At 32.5% G+C, this 19,066-nt stretch overlaps 3 protein-coding genes across 23 annotated transcripts; 1 reads left to right on the top strand and 2 right to left on the bottom strand.

Moving 5' to 3' along the window:
• The first annotated feature begins 1,370 nt into the window (after nt 1-1,370).
• On the top strand, nt 1,371-7,746 carry LOC123914475. Of its 18 annotated transcripts, none has more exons than XR_006811832.1 (13): nt 1,410-1,850; nt 2,063-2,445; nt 2,564-3,160; nt 3,285-3,357; nt 3,451-3,496; nt 3,574-3,683; nt 3,782-3,889; nt 3,962-4,021; nt 4,731-4,792; nt 5,544-5,853; nt 6,246-6,516; nt 7,311-7,358; nt 7,490-7,746. XR_006811832.1 is itself a non-coding variant. In XM_045965660.1 (13 exons), the coding sequence occupies exons 4-12, from the start codon at nt 2,946-2,948 to the stop codon at nt 6,477-6,479; spliced, it is 1,218 nt and encodes a 405-aa protein (XP_045821616.1). In that variant the 5' UTR covers nt 1,410-1,850; nt 2,063-2,445; nt 2,564-2,804; nt 2,923-2,945; the 3' UTR covers nt 6,480-6,516; nt 6,687-7,254. The 18 variants fall into 18 exon arrangements, 15 of the variants coding, with proteins under 15 accessions (XP_045821617.1, XP_045821616.1, XP_045821609.1 ...); XR_006811831.1 differs by having other exon boundaries at nt 2,063-2,804; nt 2,923-3,160; XM_045965660.1 differs by lacking the exons at nt 7,311-7,358; nt 7,490-7,746 and adding an exon at nt 6,687-7,254 and having other exon boundaries at nt 2,564-2,804; nt 2,923-3,160.
• Nucleotides 7,747-9,049: 1,303 nt separating this feature from the next.
• LOC123918359 (4-diphosphocytidyl-2-C-methyl-D-erythritol kinase, chloroplastic) lies at nt 9,050-13,786 on the bottom strand. Its single transcript, XM_045970383.1, has 11 exons — nt 13,476-13,786; nt 12,714-12,809; nt 12,567-12,635; nt 11,882-11,986; nt 11,731-11,787; nt 11,445-11,645; nt 11,086-11,178; nt 10,900-10,999; nt 10,419-10,518; nt 10,064-10,149; nt 9,050-9,347 (listed from the first exon to the last, which is right to left on the bottom strand). The coding sequence occupies exons 1-11, from the start codon at nt 13,662-13,664 to the stop codon at nt 9,256-9,258; spliced, it is 1,188 nt and encodes a 395-aa protein (XP_045826339.1). The 5' UTR covers nt 13,665-13,786; the 3' UTR covers nt 9,050-9,255.
• A 929-nt stretch (nt 13,787-14,715) lies between these two features.
• Nucleotides 14,716-17,008, bottom strand: LOC123916949 (probable E3 ubiquitin-protein ligase RHC1A). Of its 4 annotated transcripts, none has more exons than XM_045968541.1 (2): nt 16,912-17,008; nt 14,716-15,814 (listed from the first exon to the last, which is right to left on the bottom strand). In XM_045968541.1, exon 2 carries the CDS (start codon nt 15,763-15,765, stop codon nt 14,908-14,910), a length of 858 nt encoding a protein of 285 aa, XP_045824497.1. In that variant the 5' UTR covers nt 15,766-15,814; nt 16,912-17,008; the 3' UTR covers nt 14,716-14,907. The 4 variants fall into 4 exon arrangements, with proteins under 4 accessions (XP_045824497.1, XP_045824496.1, XP_045824495.1 ...); XM_045968540.1 differs by having other exon boundaries at nt 14,716-15,809; nt 16,912-16,993; XM_045968539.1 differs by having other exon boundaries at nt 16,797-16,949.
• Between the last annotated feature and the right edge of the window lie 2,058 nt (nt 17,009-19,066).

Raw genomic sequence — 19,066 nt, 5'->3', positions numbered from 1 at the left:
ATTTTTGCATAGTTTGGTGTGATCCTTTCATGTATTTTGTAGAGGAGAATGAGAGTATGAAAGATATGGTGTTTGATTGATAATACAAGGCTGATGTTGTTCGGAAAACTCCAAAATGGAATGCTCATTTTTCGATATACTACTTTAGTGATTCTATCCGAATAGAATGATAGACACTTGAGTAGATGAAGAAAACGGCGTTCAAACGAGGCGTAGCTCGACGGGTGTTGTGGGAGGAAAGTTGTCAGCGGCGCATGAGGAGGCGGAGAAGGAAGAGTAGGATTTTAGGGTTTCAGAATGAAGGAAATGAGGGCGAGAGGTCGAATATTAATAAGAGAAATTGGGCTTGGCCCAATTATGGTTAGTGCATGGATCGTGTCATTTTTCTTTTTAACCTCAACCCCATGTTTTTCCAGAGCCCCCAAATTTTCTTTTTGGCCCATTAAGTATACTTTGGAATCTATTTTCCGAAGCGCAAAAAAAATCTTAATCTAGATTTCACTCGTTATGTTTTTGGAAAACATTTTTCGAATGTATCCTTGTGCTTTTTTTTTTTTTTGGGGGGGGGGGGGGGGGGGGGGGGGGGGGTTGGGGGTTGGGTTTTACAATCAACATTGGAGCATTGACAAAGTTTTTTACTCTCATTTCATGTGAAACATAAGATAATGTGTTTTTTTAACCGATTGTTTAGTACATTCTTAGTTTCAAATTCCATAGTCTGTACTAATTTACTTCGGAAAACATTTTCTGAATTTGCTTTCGATTCTATATTCCAAAGAGATTTTAGAATATATATAGTTAGATTCTATTTGGTAAAACATGGTGAATATCTGATAAGCTTGCTTATATCGGAGGAGCTTATAAGCTATTATTTAGCTTACCGTGAATAAGCTATCTAATTGAATTTGTAGTGTTTGGTAAAAATTAGTGGTTGAACTAGTTTATAAGTAAGAAATGACATGAAAAATATATGTTTAATTAATATCTAATTTTTTTCAAGTAAGATGATAGGGATAAAATCATAAAAAAAAAATGATAAGTTATAAGCTCATAAGCTACTTGAAATAACGTTTGAAAAATATACTATAAGCTAGTAAAATAAGCTATAAACTCTTTTTTAAAAATGGTTACCAAACAAAGCTTTTAGCTTATAAACTAAAAATTATAAGCTAGCTTATTGACCTTCTAGAGAGGTTTTAGGATGAGATCTTATTCGTCACCCCGTTGAGACTCCATCTCTGAGCACTTTATCAAAATAAAGTTTAAATGTGTATATTCAATACTTATATGTTATATTTATATTTGTATTTTCACATAATATGTTTAAAATTTTGTTTATATGAGATGTGTCACAATATGTCTTAAATTTTGTTTATTTATTTGTACTTATAGACTTAGGCCCTCTACTCTATCATCAATAATACTTACAGTCCGAGACGCCCAAAGTGACACTGTAGATCGCAAAATTTGGGTTTTCTGCTCCTGTTCACCATTCCAAATCGCCTTCCATGTCGATTCCCTTTTTCTTCTTTGTTCTGTCGATTCCCTTTTTCTTCTTTGTTCTGTTGCGATTCCCTTTTCCTTCTTTGTTCTGTCGATTCCCTTTTTCTTCTTTGTTCTGTTGCGTTTCTCATTCCTTTTCCTGTTTTGTTTTGATACATTTAATGCCTTTTCGATTTCCTTTTCAATTTCCTTTGTCTTCTTTCGCGTTCAATTTGCTACATGGATGGGTTTGGGTAAGCTTTTCGCCCACTTGCTTGTTTTAAGTTCGTCTGGATTCAGCGGAAAGGTATTTGTCGGAATACTTTCCATTTTGTGACGGATGCAGGCTGAAAGGGATTTGGCAGAAGGTTTGCTTTTGTGCTTGATTTGTCTCGTTTCCAATTTGTTTTGCCCATATGTATCGGTTATTTCTTTCTCCTTCATTCCGTCTCGCTCTCTCTTTTGTGGTGGTTGTTCTTTTTCGTTTTTGTATTCTCTCAAATGGCTGGTAGGTTTGATTTCTTCATTAATCTAAATCCCAATTGAATATTGATTGTTTTTCCCCTGTTTCATTCTACAGGTTCTTGCCAGATTTGTTTCATCGGTTTGTTATGACCTGATTTGTTCTTCATATTTATTTTATTTCTAATTTTTACAGTTTCCGGAGGAAGTACTGTCTTTCACTTTTTCACATGATTCATGTTATGTTGTTTAATTTGCAGATTCATGGCAACAAGTGGGGTTGATGCTTGTAACAGGCTTCAACTGTGGTTGGATATTCAGTTTCTCTAACCTTATAATGGTTCCATTGGGTTGGACTTGGGGTGTTATATTGCTTTTTGTTGTTGGATTCTACACAGCTTATGCTAATTGGTTATTGGCAAAAGCCCCTAAATCCCAATTGAATATTGATTGTTTTTCCCCTGTTTCATTCTACAGGTTCTTGCCAGATTTGTTTCATCGGTTTGTTATGACCTGATTTGTTCTTCATATTTATTTTATTTCTAATTTTTACAGTTTCCGGAGGAAGTACTGTCTTTCACTTTTTCACATGATTCATGTTATGTTGTTTAATTTGCAGATTCATGGCAACAAGTGGGGTTGATGCTTGTAACAGGCTTCAACTGTGGTTGGATATTCAGTTTCTCTAACCTTATAATGGTTCCATTGGGTTGGACTTGGGGTGTTATATTGCTTTTTGTTGTTGGATTCTACACAGCTTATGCTAATTGGTTATTGGCAAAAGCCCCTAAATCCCAATTGAATATTGATTGTTTTTCCCCTGTTTCATTCTACAGGTTCTTGCCAGATTTGTTTCATCGGTTTGTTATGACCTGATTTGTTCTTCATATTTATTTTATTTCTAATTTTTACAGTTTCCGGAGGAAGTACTGTCTTTCACTTTTTCACATGATTCATGTTATGTTGTTTAATTTGCAGATTCATGGCAACAAGTGGGGTTGATGCTTGTAACAGGCTTCAACTGTGGTTGGATATTCAGTTTCTCTAACCTTATAATGGTTCCATTGGGTTGGACTTGGGGTGTTATATTGCTTTTTGTTGTTGGATTCTACACAGCTTATGCTAATTGGTTATTGGCAAATGCCCCTAATGATTGTGATGAGAAGGACCATCTTCGGTGGATGAATTGTTTAAACCGGGACTTCACAATTAATGGGTTGTGTACCAGTTCATGCAATTTAGAAATACTAAATCCTAAGCGGACATCTCTGATTTATTTAAAATTCACATTTAATTTTGTACAACACTTTATGCTGTTAACTAATTTCATGCTCTTGCAGGTTGATGCTTGACCCGTATGCAAGAGTTGTATATGATTACATGGGGGGAATAGAAGATATTAGAAAAGCTAAAGTGTGCATGTATTTCTGAATAACTATGTTTTCTTATATTTCTTTTGCTAAGCAGAATTTTGAGCCTTTTTTACTGAATTTTCTGTATGAATAGGTACGGACTATAATTCCTGCAGATATGTCTTTTCGGGAAGATTGTGGTAAGTTTCAATCGGTCAACTACTTCATCCTGGTTTCCTATTTCGTTCATGTTTGACTCCAGTTTTCCTTTCTGCAGCTCGAATTCTACGTGCAATTAGAGTTACTGCCCGCTTAGGATTTAGTATTTCTAAGGAAACAGCTCATTTTGTTAAACTTTTGTCTTCTTCTGTAGCAAGACTTAATAAGGTATTTCAAGTGTTCTTCTTTGTCTTTTTTATATATATATATATATATATAGACACACACCAATGTTCTGAACAAATTGATTTTCTTCAATATTTTAGGGTAGGCTCTTGATGGAAATAGATTATATGCTAGCTTATGGTTCCGGTGAAGCTTCTTTGAGGCTATTATGGAAATTTGGACTGCTAGATATACTTCTTCCCTTCCAGGTAGATGTTAATTATGCATTGAGTTTTTTACTCTATCATGAAATGAATATTTATTTAGATTGAACACTACAGGCTGCTTATTTTACTCACCATGGATTTCGAAGGAGGGACAAAAGGACCAATATGCTTTTGGTAAGTGGTAACTTTTTTTTTTTTATTATGCTTCTTCATAGAGTTTTCAAAAACATGCTTGTCATATTGCATATGATCCCTGCATATGATTTTCACATAGAATATGCAATATGACAAGTTCATTTTGTTCCGCTACTTGAAGACATGCAATATACATATGTGCGTAACTTACATACATGCATGCATGCTTATGCCAGTGCACACAAACACACACATTAGCAATACCTTCATTAAGTACACGTGGCAGAAGACTTCCAGTGTCCAAGTAGTGAGATGGGGTGGGGGTAAGGTGGGGATCACCTTCCAGTTTTATGTGGTTTATCAGACTTATCTTGGCAAAATTAGGCTCCGTTTACTTTGTGAAAATGTTTTCTATTTTCATTTCCTAAAATTAGTGTTAATTTTACTTGCTAAAAGGATATACTAGACTCTTGAAGTGAACAATTGTGTGCATTTTGAGGAAACGATGAAACTGCCAAATATTGTTTTCTTCTTTCTATCACAATTGTTCATTTTATAAGGCTGACTCTCACATCCTCTTATTAGTAAGTCAAAATGAACACATATTTTAGAAAATGAGAACAGAAAATGTTTCCACAAATTAAACATGCCCCTAATTTTTGTTTCTTGATTATCATTTCAAAATGTGCCTCATATTAGCAACATTGACACCTTTTTTCTGATTGGATCTTTTGGAATTTTATTGCAGTCTCTCTTCTCCAATTTAGATAAGCTTTTGGCTCCAAACCGTCCATGTCATAGTAGCTTATGGTAAGATCTGTGCAACAAAATTGCCTTTATGTTCCATGTTTCCTTTGTATTATATGATTAACATAGTGTGTAATGCTCTGAAGAAAACATCCACGAGAATGAGAAATTTCATAATTTTCACTAGAATTGTACATAAGCTTTCTTTGATCATGGCATCATGTTATAGGATTGCATATGTTTGAAGACATGAATTGACACCCGTTTATTTTGGATTAAAAAAATTACTTTTACATAAAAAGGTAATCTGGCGCTTATTCTTTTGAGAGATTTATGTGCAACAGAACCTAAATTGAGTCGGTTAATACAATCAGGAAAATCACCTTTTAATATTCGCTCTCGTCTACCTCATTTAATTTAATCAGATTACTTTTCAGAAGTTGCTTTAAATAGTTTTTCATTAAAATCAAATTTCAGGTTTTTTTTTTGTTTAGATTTAAATTATTTTCAATATCTTAAACAAATAAGTTGAAATGCTAACACACTTATGATCCTTTTGTTCTATGAAGAGGAAGCAATTGAAATTATATAATAATCCTTTTGCAATTAGTTCGTTACATATTTTTAGATTTTCTTTTTAACAAAATTTGGTTCTATAAAAAATATTTCAAAGATACTTTTGGAGCTTTTGTGTGTCTAAATCATTCGATTATTTTAGTATGATTGAAGAACACACTAATATCAATAAGCTGATTAAAAGTGGGTCAAGTCAACAAAGGAAAGTTTGTAACCAAAGCTAAATCTATGTTTTCAGGTGTGGGATCCTAGCATTACATAAAGCATTGAGTGATCGGCCGAGGGACCCCTTGGTGGTTGCTGCATTTAGCCTTGCAGTTTATAATGGTGGAAACGTGTTGGAAGCAGTTAAGATAGCAAGGATGATCAATAAGCCACATGATATGAAATTTCCTGAATTATTAGACCTTTCAGGCAATGTGGAGCCTTTGGAAGCTGGGGTTAGGGATCTAGCAGAGTCTGTTAGAGGGGCATTGTTGCAAATGACTGATGAACATTTTGTATCTCAGGCTATGGCTGACTATCCACAAGCTCCTCATTCAGACCTAGTGAGTATCTTTTTCCTTTTTTCTTATGCATATTCTTTAGGATTTTATCCAGTGCATGGAACGCACGAGGATGTTAAATACCTTAATTATTATTTATCTCAATTAAATCGAAACTTCCACTTTCCTCACCAATAGCACTCACGTTGATGTGCAAAACATGGTATATAGATAGTGTCAAAATCACCATTGGTGTGATTCATAGTGAAAGAGCACTCTCGCTCACATCACATTCTTTGCCAAGTTAATAACCTTGATAATCGCATTCTGGATAACATAATAAAAAGTATTTCTCTACTCTCTTCATTCTGGTTTGCTTTAGAAGTAAGCAAGCAAAGACAAGTTGGTGTGAATTTTCTTAATTTGTGTTCTTAATCTTTACGTCAATTTCACAGGTGTTCATCCCATTAGCATTGTACGTAAAAGCCTTCAGCATTTTTGAATGTGTGAAAAGGAGTTATGATAAGAAATCTTTGTCAAAGCAAGACATGAAAATTGATTATGAGTCCTTAGCTAATGGTAATATACAAGAAATAAGACACGTTTTTGCAAGAATTGTATTTGATACGGTGTTCCCACTTCATCAAGATCAGGATCAGTCACTGCAGAGCAGTAGGGTTTCACATTAATTTCAGAGACTGAAGTGTCTAATTCCTACAATTAGAGGTAATTTTATATATTTATTTGAAGTTCATAATCCTCTTCTTCTGTTTTCTTGTTTCAAGCTTATTATTTGTCACACTGATATCAATTTTTATCAAATATTATATTTTATATTACATTTACTCGGATTGGCTTTGGTTTTTTGATTTTTTTTACTTTTGTTGTGATGTTAGCAGGTGTTGTTGCTCCCTAATCTGTGGCTTTCTTCTATTTTTCATTTAGCCTTAGAAAACAGGGGATGACTTGGTTTCTTTTAATTCATTTTATGCTTCGGTGTGTGTATTGAATTAATGTTTGGCATGCTATCTATTTTTAATAAAATTTTATTTTGATTTTTCATAAAAACAAAAAAAAAGTTAAGGTCTATCCCCTGTTTAGCTAGAGTTATATTGATTGTTCGCTTAAAAAAGTTTATATTGTGAACTGAGGATTAAAAGTATTCTAGAAGTCTATTTGGAATATAAATAAAAATAGAATCTTGTTTGGCAGGATATGAGGCTGACTATTTATATGACTGGACAATTTTAAAATATCAGGAGATTCAACAGGCAAAGGAACAAAATCTATCAATTGTGCGTGATTCCTTAATTTGCCGTGTTTGAATTTCCATTTTGAAAGTTTGTGAAGATTAGTAAACTTAGTTAGGATCATTGTATAAAGTGTACCTTACACTTATTGTAATTAACTTTTCTGATTGTATCAATTCGAAATAATCAATCTTTCTCTCAATTAGTTTATCAACCTATTTTTTCTTGATTAACAATTTCATGAAATTTTTGACAATGTTCATGCCATAGCTTGAGGGTTAGGATGCATCATAGAAACTATTGCATCTTACACTGGAGGTAAAACGATTTTTTTGCATCAATTTCTGATTCTATCAAATTGTTTCTTTGAATTTACTTGGTCGAAGTGGTTGAATTTGAACCTGATATCTTTTTTACTATTGTGTTCATGGAATATCGTGGTACAAAAGAATCACGTGGTCGGAAGAAAAATTATCGAAGAAAAACTCGCAACGCAGAGAGAAAGTGCAACCATTGTGACGAAACTGCCCCTATGTAAAAAATTGAATTGACGAAACTACCCTATGTATGCATAAACGTCCTCAAATACATGTGGGACAAGTATATGTATATGTGTAGAATTACTGTGTTCCAGTAACATTTTCTACAACTTTAGACAATTTATTTGCAACGAAAATTTTACTTCTCAGATCAACTTCCTGAAAAAAAAAATAGAAATTATGGGAAAAAAAAAGATATAAGATAATGCATTATCTTAAATTCAGAAACTTTAATTTTTTTTTTATTTTGCTTTATACAAATGATGGGCTACATGTGTCCCATATGGGCTAGCCCGTATTTTAAACTGAATTTTATGATCGGGCTAAAAGTCATAAAAAAGAATCGGGCTAATATTTTAAGGTTCAAACTCTATATATATTCGGGTTTGGCAAGACAACCAAACAAATTGTGTATTTTCTTTATTATAGTTGCAAAACAAATTATAGGCAATAATTATTAAAAAATATTGTATATTCTCTTTACTACGTGTCTCTTAAATATGATTAGTCAATAAGGATGAAAATTTGACCCGTCCACAGTAGGCACCCGAAAAAGATACCCGCAATGGATAGAGTAAAACCCGCATTTGGATACGAGCATTGGTATGAGTAATTACCCATAAAAGTGAGCGGGTATGAGTGCAGGTATGTATATCAATTTATTTTATATCCCACCACATACCCACATAATTTATATATATTTATTTTATTTATATTATTATATAATAATATATGTATATCAATTTTAAAAAATAAAACTCTATTAAACTATACATTTTTAATAAAAATGTTTATTTATAAGATAATGCAAACTCAATGTGAATATATTAACAAATATATGAATTTTAGCATGAGGTTGGTAATGATTTTGTTTATAATTTTCATTAGTCGACATTAAAATCTCTTAATTTTTTTTAATTCTCTTAAAATTATGTGATATTTTATAATTGATCGATGAATTTTTCGTAAAAATGCGGGGGTAGCGGGTACGATATGGATACTTAGGTACCCATAGGATATGGCCACGAGTACAAATGTTGTTACCCAAGCAGGTATGAGAATGGATACATGTATTTTTTCAACGTGCGGGTATGGGAATAGGTATCATAGTACTTTTAACATACCTTACCCATTGTCATCCCTAATAATCAAAATATTTATCATAAAATAATTATACATAAATATTTTCAATGATACATCATAATTTTAGTCTAAGTTTTAATCTCCCAAAATTTTTATCATTAATATTATAAAAATTTAATTTTAAATTTAATCCACCCGTGCGAAGCACGGGTAAAACCCTAGTTTGCATACAAACAATTACTACGCAAAGGATTCACAACATGTTAATAGTCACTTTAAAATATTACTCTTGAAAATTCATTAAACAAAGTGAGCGCAATAAGATGACCTAACAATTTGTCTAAAAAATACTAGTCCATTTTTTTTACAAGAAAATACATAAAGATATGTGTGCCTCATCACATATGGTACATAAGGATATTTTTCTATATCTTTTTTCCAAAAATAAATCAGAACGTTTTTTTTACAATTTTATTTCTCGGTGCATTGCACGGGTTTTTTGTAATTAAAGCGGACAAATAAAAAATGAAGCGGGAAAAAGAGACCATACAAATATTACATTACCATCTTATTATCTTACAAATGATGATAAATTAAACAGATTCAGAAAGAAGTGATTCAGAAGAAGGACTTGAAGCAGGTTCTTTGTACCACTCATTTGCTTCTCTAGTGAGAAAATAGGCATCTGCAATTGGAAATATTAAATGTTAAATAAAAAATTGCTTTTTAACCCTCTGGTTCCCAGAGAAGGGAGCTGATAATCCAGAGTTCGGCCACGAGATAAGTAAAGTCTGGCCAAAAATTGTTCCCATCAGAAATCGAACTTGGATTCTCCAGAACAATTCGTCCTAGGGGGAGCTTGTTAACCACTTGAGCTCAATGTCTTGGTTTAGAAGCCATGAGAAGTAACCACTAATTTATAGAGCTTGTTGATCACAAACAATTAATGGTTAATCAACTACTAACTAACTATGTGATCTTTATCAAACTAAGTAACTCCCTAACAGATTGAACCAACATTCTTAACGAACAGTAATCGACATACTGTGGATCGCAGATGATAGCGATTTGTTCTAATTCTGTCAAGTTATAACACTTTATGGCAGCTATAGATTTGGAATCACTTTTTCGACCGTGTATATTTTTCAACAAAAATCACCTCACTCTAAAGGTTTTACAATTCCAACAGCTTATATTAATTACTTCCAATGGAAACTGTGAAGCTTTGTATAATCTTATGTTATAGCGAAACAAATAGTAACATTTGCAGATATCATTAACTAAACTCCTTGTCGCGTCATGTGAAACACATTTTATCTGCTGAATAAGTGAGATATGTACGAAACTAGGGCTTCAATATATCGTAGTAATGAATGCAAAACCTAAGTTATTGAAGCTGACCTGACAAGAATACGTCCCGGTATTCATCTTCGTCATATAGAAATTGTGGAGGATCAGGTGAACCAATTCCAACAATAGTGCTTCCACTGCATGATATATGTTAATACAACATATATAAGATGATAGCAACTTTGGGAAACAAGGATCTATAGTAAAGCAACCACAATAGCAAAATAAATATTGAACTACCGTCAGAAAAGAATAACAAATGCACGCCATAGAGCATACTTTGGTAAACGTAATCATATTTTTTATTAGAACTAGAACTAATAGAACCTTTAACAGAATTTAATAATTCAATATAAAGGAAAAATGCTAGACAAGATATTGGATATAAGGTTTCAGGTTTTTTCACCTTCCTGACATAAAGATAGCATCATATTCTCCACGACCAGCTGCTGTGATTCGCTGTTTCAGTCGTTTGAGGGAAGGGAGAACTTCAAATGCCGGAGGTTCTGCAATGGAAAACGAAGGGAGAATGTGAAAAAAAATATATTTAAAATCAAACAAAAATGTAAATAGATAGATTAATATTCTGATGTATATGAATGTGAATTTTTAATAGATAGAAGTAAACAATGTCAATGAAAGGAAGGATTGGTTTGCAAGAAATTAAAGGGTGTATTTGATATTCTATGATATGTAGAACATACAATTAGATAAAAATCTCAGTTAGCTCCGCTCAATTACCTTCACACAACTTGTTAAAAAAAAAAAAAAATTACCTTCACACAAAATACATCATGGAATAGTGTACAATATGCAATTAAGAAGATCAAAGCCAAAGTGAAAAACTTAAGAAAGGAAAAATGATATATGTAGAGCTAAAAACATACCTAAATCATTAATGCAAACATCTTGAGATATACCATTTGTCGAAATCTTTTCCAGCAATATTGAAGGATCAACATTACTAGTTTGGTCCAATCGTAGACGCTGTATCATTAGAACTCGTTATATTTGTGACTATAATAAAATGTCGTAAAAGTACAGTTTCACTAATATCCTGAAAATTCAGATACCTTGTAGACTTCTGCAGTTGAACACGCCTGTGGTGGTTTTATGAGAACCATTGGAATATTTGAAGAAACTAGCGGGGGAATATCCTGAACAATCTGCACAAGTGAATTGCAAAAATAAAATAGATGAATGAGAAATGATATTTTGACAACAAAAAGTCAACAACAACATGGGACTTTAACTCACTTGATATATTTCAACAATTAATCATCTTCTAAACATAATGTAATTATTCATGTATTTGAACTGCATTAACCATATAAATTGATTTCGAACTTTGTTGTCCCAATTTGTGTAAACAGCTCGTGATATTTCTCCAACCCGATTTAAAGAAAGGATGATACCTAGTATTTGGACTCACCTCACCTCGACCAGTGCAATAGGCTGCTCCCTGAGAAAAAAAGAAGGGAACATCTGATCCAATCTCACTTGACCATTCTTGGAGTTCTTTCTCCGTCGCAGGACAACCATTAAATTGATTTGCTGCCCATAGTGCAGTTGCAGCATTGCTACTTCCACCACCAAGTCCTGCCCCAGTGGGAACCCTTTTATCCAAATGAATCTGACAACATACATTAACTATTATCCTAAGTAGAGTTCAAAATAATAAAAATCCCAAAGAAAATAATAGCAGTGTTGGTTCATACCCAAAAGAAGTTTTCAGTTCCAGTCTTCTTCCTGTAAAGATTAAGCGCCTTAATAATCTGTAAAAAGAGAATTTCCGTATAACAATATTATCTGAATAAATGTCCGAAAGAAGAAAATGTTGAAAATGAAGTCAATGTTCTGTTGCGTTACCAAATTTCTATCATCAAGGGGTACCCCAGACACATTGGTGGACAAGGCATCCTTAGTATTTGAAGGTGACAAAGAGAATTTAATGATGTCACCTAGACTTATCACCTTAAGATTCAGAAAAGATGAGTTAAGATAAGCTAAAGAAAAAATAAACAGTAAATACACATTTCAGTCCATAAAAAAAAGGTGAAACTCAATTTAGTCCCTTAAAAACAAAAATCTAAAAGTAGTGACTAATGGAAAACGGAAGATTGTGGCCAGAAAGCAGTAGACGGCAGAGCATGGTGGAAAAGTCTTCTTCCTAGTAGAAATGCAGCCACGAAAGGGCGCTATCCAACTGCTATTTTACCGCAATTCACAGCCACAATCAGTGCAGCGCTTGAACGCGAATAGCCAGCAAAGAGCGGCGCACCAGTGGTTGTTTCCGCTCTGCGGTACTATTATCATCAACATAGAAATAGTCCATCAGAATAACCAACTCAGGATACATTAGTCCCTAACAAAATTTTAAACTCAAAAAACAGTCCGTGATGGAGAGACTAAGGTGTCCTGATTTGTAATTTTGAGGATTATTTGTCTACTTTTTCTATCCAAGGGATTAAACCGAGTTTCATTAGCATTTAGCAAGTACATTGAAAAGAAACAAAAGAGCACGAAAGAATTTACCAAATTGTGATTAACTTACATGAAATAGGGATGCCAAATCATGATATCCATCTTCCCTCTTGTTAGTTATTCTCAAGAAAACATTTATCTACACAAGATAGGATGGCAATTTCAATACAGGAAAAGAGATTTTAACAGCTTCTAAGCTACAGAAAGATTGGTTTACCTTGCATGGAGAGAATAATGTAAGCCTTGAAAGGGGAGCATCGTTGTCGATCTTATCAGCTAACTTGTTTATCCTTTCATCAGGGTCATACACAATCTAATTTTACCAAAACACATAAAAAAAACAACTATATAACATAAATAAAAAAATTCAATTCAAAGCACACCACAATGTGTTTGGTTATACCGTAGTGAAAATTGAATTGATTTTAGTTAAAAGTCAGTTTAATGTAAAACGATTTATATTCATATAGGTTCACATGAAAGAGAGTTAAACAACAAATTTGAGTATTAAGGGCCTGTTTGGATTAACTTATATGAGCTTATCTACCGACATAAGTTTCGTGAGATTATTTGGGAGTACTTATGAAAACAGCTTATGACAATTTTCATAAGTTGTCCAATATTGCTTATGAAAATAGCTAGTAACATAAATAAAAAAATTATCTTTATTTTATCCTTTCCTTTGCTATAAAAATAGCTTATGTAAGCTTATACACAAGCACTTATCATGATAAGTCCTTGTGCTATCAGCTGCAAATAACCTGTTTATCCAAACAGGCCCTAAAAATTACTTTTGGAGGCAAAAGTTATAAATCCTAACATCAACTTAGAGTCAATTCTAATCAAGAACCTAGTCAAACTCAATTATGTCAGAATCAATTCTTTTCGCCGCAGAACCAATCATAATGCTACTGAAAGTTTGAATTTTGAAACTTTAATCCAAAACATAAGAAATGATAAGGTGGGAGATGCAACAAACCTCTAGTTTTTTTCTGGAAGAGTCAGAAACCATAGCTCTGACTTTGAGAAAATGGGGTCTTTGAAAATGAAGCTTTGAATGAAAATTTGATGACCCATTTGGTCTGAATTGAGGTAAATGGATTGTTTTGAAGGGATTTTGAGAAATGGGGATGGCGTGGTTACTGCAAAGAAAGTGAGAGGAAGCCATGGATAACTGAAAATCAGTTTCAGTTGAAGCTTTAAAGTTGTTGGTACATACTATGAAAAAATGTTTTTTTATGAATTTTATTTATGTTTTTAAGGAATTAGTTTTTTGTTCTTTTACTACTAGAATCAAATTTGTTGAGATTCCAGTGTAGGGATAATAATTTTCTGACTTATAATTTTTTTTTTTTAAACATTTCATATTTTAATTTTATGTATTACTAATTACAAATGTAAAAAAATAAAATCTTGTTAAAAAATGTAAAAAAAGAAATAATTTATAGTTTTGTCAAAAAAATTCAGAAAAAATCCACAATTGATCTCTTATTTTATTATAAAAAAAACCAACATACATTTTGTCAAATAAATAAAACCAAGTGAATGATTGGTTAATGAATTTCTCTTGGTACGAGTATTCAGAAGAATATGAGATCGATTATGAAAAAAATAATTTTTATTAAGATTTACTTATCTTGAGATCAAATTCTAGATTAGCAGGATTCCTTCTCATGTAAATCATGCATCAATCCTTTCATGAATGACCATTTTCAACTATTTTGACTTTTTGTTAGATGTAGTGTGTAGGATTAACTCAAGCAACATGTAAATATTGTTAGGCCGAACACTTTCATCCTGATTCGGACCTAAAAACATCATAATTGAATATAGAGTTTATGTTGTATTTGACACTTTATCTACTAAAAAAATTAAGCAATGCTATTGGAACACAAAGTTAAACACTAAATACCTGAGAATGAGATACATCTCAACTTTTAACCAACTTCTTTTTTGAGTCTTCACCTAGAAGACACCTATATTTTGATTGAAGTTCTAATAAATTGAACTTATTTTCAAAATGAACATGTAAAGAGATATTTTAGACTATAAAATCATTTACTTCTAATAAGTTTCAAAAAGCTTCCTTAGACCTTAATCTATGATCTATTTTGGAATCTAAACTTATAGCCTCACTATATTTTCCAAAGATTATTGTAAGGCTCCACAACAATCTCCAGAACCACACAGAAATTAAAGTTCTAAATACTAACTAAAAATGCAAAATGAAATTTGCTTTCAAGAAAATTACATTTACAAAGTTTCATCAAGTATGCAATAAGAATATGTTCAATGTAAAATCTTCAAAACCTTTATCTACATCATTTAAATTACAAGCATTGTTTGACAGCAAAAATTATACCAGAGGACCATCCACTACTATAACTTCTTCAAGAGGAGTCTCAGCTTAATCAGTGATTAGTATTTGAACTGGAAGAACGAAATGGCCACAAAAACGACAATGGATTTCTCCTTCCTCGGCCATTATTGTTTTGACCAGTACTATTGTCATTCCTTCTTCCCCAATTTCTACTACCACGAGAACTACCACGTCCATTAGGTGGCAGCTCAACACGGCAAACAGGACATGAATTATGCTGAATTAACCAAGGAACAATGCAATCCGAGTGGTAAATATGCTTACATGCCATTTCCCTTGCCTTAGAGCCAAGTTCAAACCTTTCTATACAAATTGGACAGTGTGAATCAGAGTGAACATGTGCTTGTGTGATCTTAATGGTAGGCATTGCTTCAATCGAAGATCGTGAGGCCGGGGCTGGACCACGACCGTTCGTATTGAGTTGTTCAATAAGTTCATCAAGTCCAGTATCCATAAAGTACTCGCCAAAATCAACGTGCCTAGGATCGCCTCTTGAGTTAGGTGTTTGACCATGAAATATTAAGTAACGACCGCCAGAACTAAAAACACCCCAAGTTTGTTCCGGAATAGGAACAGAACCAGACACAGACCTTCTTCTGACATCAAAGTTTGTGTTTCTACCATCCCTTCTTTGCCTCATGTAACTATCAACAGCATCTCTAAATCCAATTCTTGGTACAGAACCTCTTTGACTTACAACAGCATGTATTGCGTCGAAAATATCAGCATCGTCCTGAAACTCTTCCATCTGTGACGACGATGCAAGTCTTCGCAACTCATTAATTTCTTGCACAAATCCTCCCTCGCAGTAAGGGCAAAGAGCATCCCTCCCTGCAAGCAGGATTGGCTGTCTACATGTATGACACCAGTGTGTTGCTCTCCTTGACATCAAATTTGAATCCCGAAAATATGCACCAAAAGACAAGTTTCTTTCTGCACTATAAATATATAGAGCTTCAGAAATAGAAGTCATCAATGGAATAAAAATGGGTAATAGACATCATTAAGTCCTTAAGATTTTGTGCATCTAGATGCTCAATATTGATATATCCCTATTACACTGCTAATGCAGACACAATATAGACACGTACGCCGAGATTGATAATAAATTCCCAAAAATGGAATGATACTCCCTCTAATCCTAAATATAAGAGAAGATCTACTTTTTAGATTCATTGAGATTCTAATGTATTTGATCTATATTATAGGCTAGATACATTCGATTCTCAATGTATCTAAAAAGTAGACGTTCTCTTATATTTAGGACCGCAGAGAGTAGAATGAAAGTTGAAACTATATGTGTCGGTGTCAGATACCACACAAGTCAAACACATAATACACGTCCAATCTAACTCTCAATCTAACTCAACTTTACAAAATCAATTTGTAAGATGAAAGATATTTTCCATTTATAAACACTTTGCCAGATAATATCACGTTCATTTACAACAAGCAAAAGGACCAAAATAAAATCATATTAACCTCAAACTTCAATCTTGTTACCATAAAAATGAAATTACAAGTTTTTAAGACAATGAACACAGAGGTCATGAACTTCTAGCATAGTTAACTATCTTTATGTATTAAATCATGAAGATTTACAACAAATTTCAAAATTATTGCATATAACAAGATGTTTATCATTTGGAATCCCAGAATAAACCAGCTTAAATAGATGCTAACTTCAAATAAATTTTGGAATTGAATTTTTTTAATAATCTAAAAAATAAAAGAAATTGCATGTAACTATATGTTATCTGACACCAACACATGTCGGACACACCAACGTATGTCGGACACCAACGCCAGAGACACTTTTTTTCCAATAGGGAAAAAAGTCAATTACTATAAAAAAATTTCAACAATAGTACAATGAAAAAACACAGAATATTTTTTTCTTCACCATTTATGAGTTCATACCAGGATAGAATTAGAATCCACAGAATTAAGGTTAAAGCAGCAACCAAAGTAACAAAAGAGATAGGAAAATTTAAGAAAATGGAGCAATATTAAGGATATGTGAAAGTGAAGGTACCTAGAAAAGGGAGAGAATACCAAAGAAGAAAAAAGTCTACTGAATGAAAATTCAAAGCAAGATATATAGCGTGTGATTCTGAGTTTCCTGGATAGAGAGAGACAATATTTATTACGTCACAGGTGTAGTTTGATTTTGATGCATATTTATTGCTGAATGAAATCCTGGCCATCCACTTTTTTTTCCTACAACTTGGTCAACAATAAAAAGCAATGGAAGGGCAGAGATTAACACCGAGGAAATCCGGTAAGAATTTCACCGGAGACAATCCCTGCACGTATAAAAGGATATACTTTGGAATTTGGACCTCTACACACTTTCTTTTAGAAAAATGTTATTTAGACACATTTTTGAGACAAAAATAAAACATCTAGGATAATTATGTCATTTCCTTAATAAAAAAGTACAAGTTGGTATAGAAGAAATAATAATGGTGGAAGAGACAAGGATATGAAATGACAAAATTGTCCCTAGATATTATATTTTTGTCTCAAAAAGTGTGTCTAGAATTTGAGAAGGTATCTCACACACGTTGTAATCCATTTAGGTCAAAAAAATTGTGCATATAGTGAAAATTGAAGTCCACCTGAATTACTATAAATTGTTGTGTGTCTCAATCATATCTTCTATCTCTTCTCTCTTATTTTCTTTTGATTGATTTATTCATACACACACCAAACAAGAAAACACTGATTGGTCTCACACTTCAACGATCATATCTATCAATATTAATTATCATATTTTAAAAGTTGAGAAGCAAATTTAAAAGAGCTACGATTCAAATCTCTTTCTTGTGAGGTGTACACGTTAGTATATATATATATATATATATATGAGTTAGGATCCGTTGACACCAGGTGTCAAACTTTATTTTGACACCAAATCTAATCCGTTCATTTTTTATAATCCAATGGTTGTGATCAATTCAATTAAAATATAACGTGATTGTGTCTCTAGTGAATTACTTCCTAATTACTTATTTTTTTCCTCAACTAAATCCCCAATTCACACTTGCATAAGCCCTCTTGTTAATCAAAATAATAATTTCCCAATTCACTGTGTTTGGCTATCAATCAATTTGGTATATCTTTTTACTTAACCCTAATTCATATCATGAAATTCAATTCGAATGATTTAAAAAATTATCATTCGTTGCAATCTCATTCAGATACCCTAGACTCATTACCTTCCCCTAATAGGGATTGATTTCATGAATTTTAAATAGGTTATCTGCATATTTTGCAATCCATAATAGGGAATTAACCAAAATGTGGATTTCGTAAAAAAAAAAAAAATGTGGATGTGAGGTAACATAATAGACGAGGATTAAATTTATCGAACTGATCAAAGAAAGTATTGATCTGAATCATATACACAAATGTTTGTCTACTGAGTTTGCAATTGATATTGATATGGGGAATTAACCAAAGGGGAAGAATAGGAATGTTGGTGGAGATTAAGCAACAACAAATTTTAACGAAAAATAAGGATCTCCTAATATATATATATATATATATATATATATATATATATATATATATATATATATATATATATATATATATATATATATATATATATATTTTGGGTACAATCTCCTAAAAGATACCTAAATGAGTTAATTTAGCAAACTATTATTAGCCTTTGATTAAAAAAAATAGACGATCGAGATTTGGTGTCAAATTAAAGTTTGACACCTGGTGTCAATGGATCCTAACTCTATATATATATGAGGTGTTTTGTTTTTTATTTGGCATAATATTAAGAGTTTAATTGATATGCACTGACGGTGTAAAACAGTTTTATACGATCGTCCAATAAGTAACCATCATTTTGTAATATCGTATCAAGAAAGTGGGGTGAAGTGGAGTGATATGGCGGAAAACATAATTGATATTAGTTGACATTGTAAAATTATGTTACACCGTCGGTGCATATCAATTAAATCCTAATATTAATGTGATGTTTAATTTCTCAATCGGAAAAATTTATGTGTGGATTTCTTGGTTGAAGATGAAATGAAGATTATTTTTTTTCAAAATAAATTAATAAAACTTTTTTTTTGCTATTTGTATCTGACATGTCACCATTTAACGATCATTTAACAATAAATGAAAATATGTTGTACGACTTAAAGGATCGATTTGATAATTAA

Source organism: Trifolium pratense, linkage group LG3 (assembly GCF_020283565.1).
Source record: "Trifolium pratense cultivar HEN17-A07 linkage group LG3, ARS_RC_1.1, whole genome shotgun sequence".
Lineage (NCBI taxonomy): Eukaryota > Viridiplantae > Streptophyta > Magnoliopsida > Fabales > Fabaceae > Trifolium > Trifolium pratense.
Note: the sequence above shows the minus strand (reverse complement) of the source record. Positions and strands in the feature narration are given on the sequence as shown.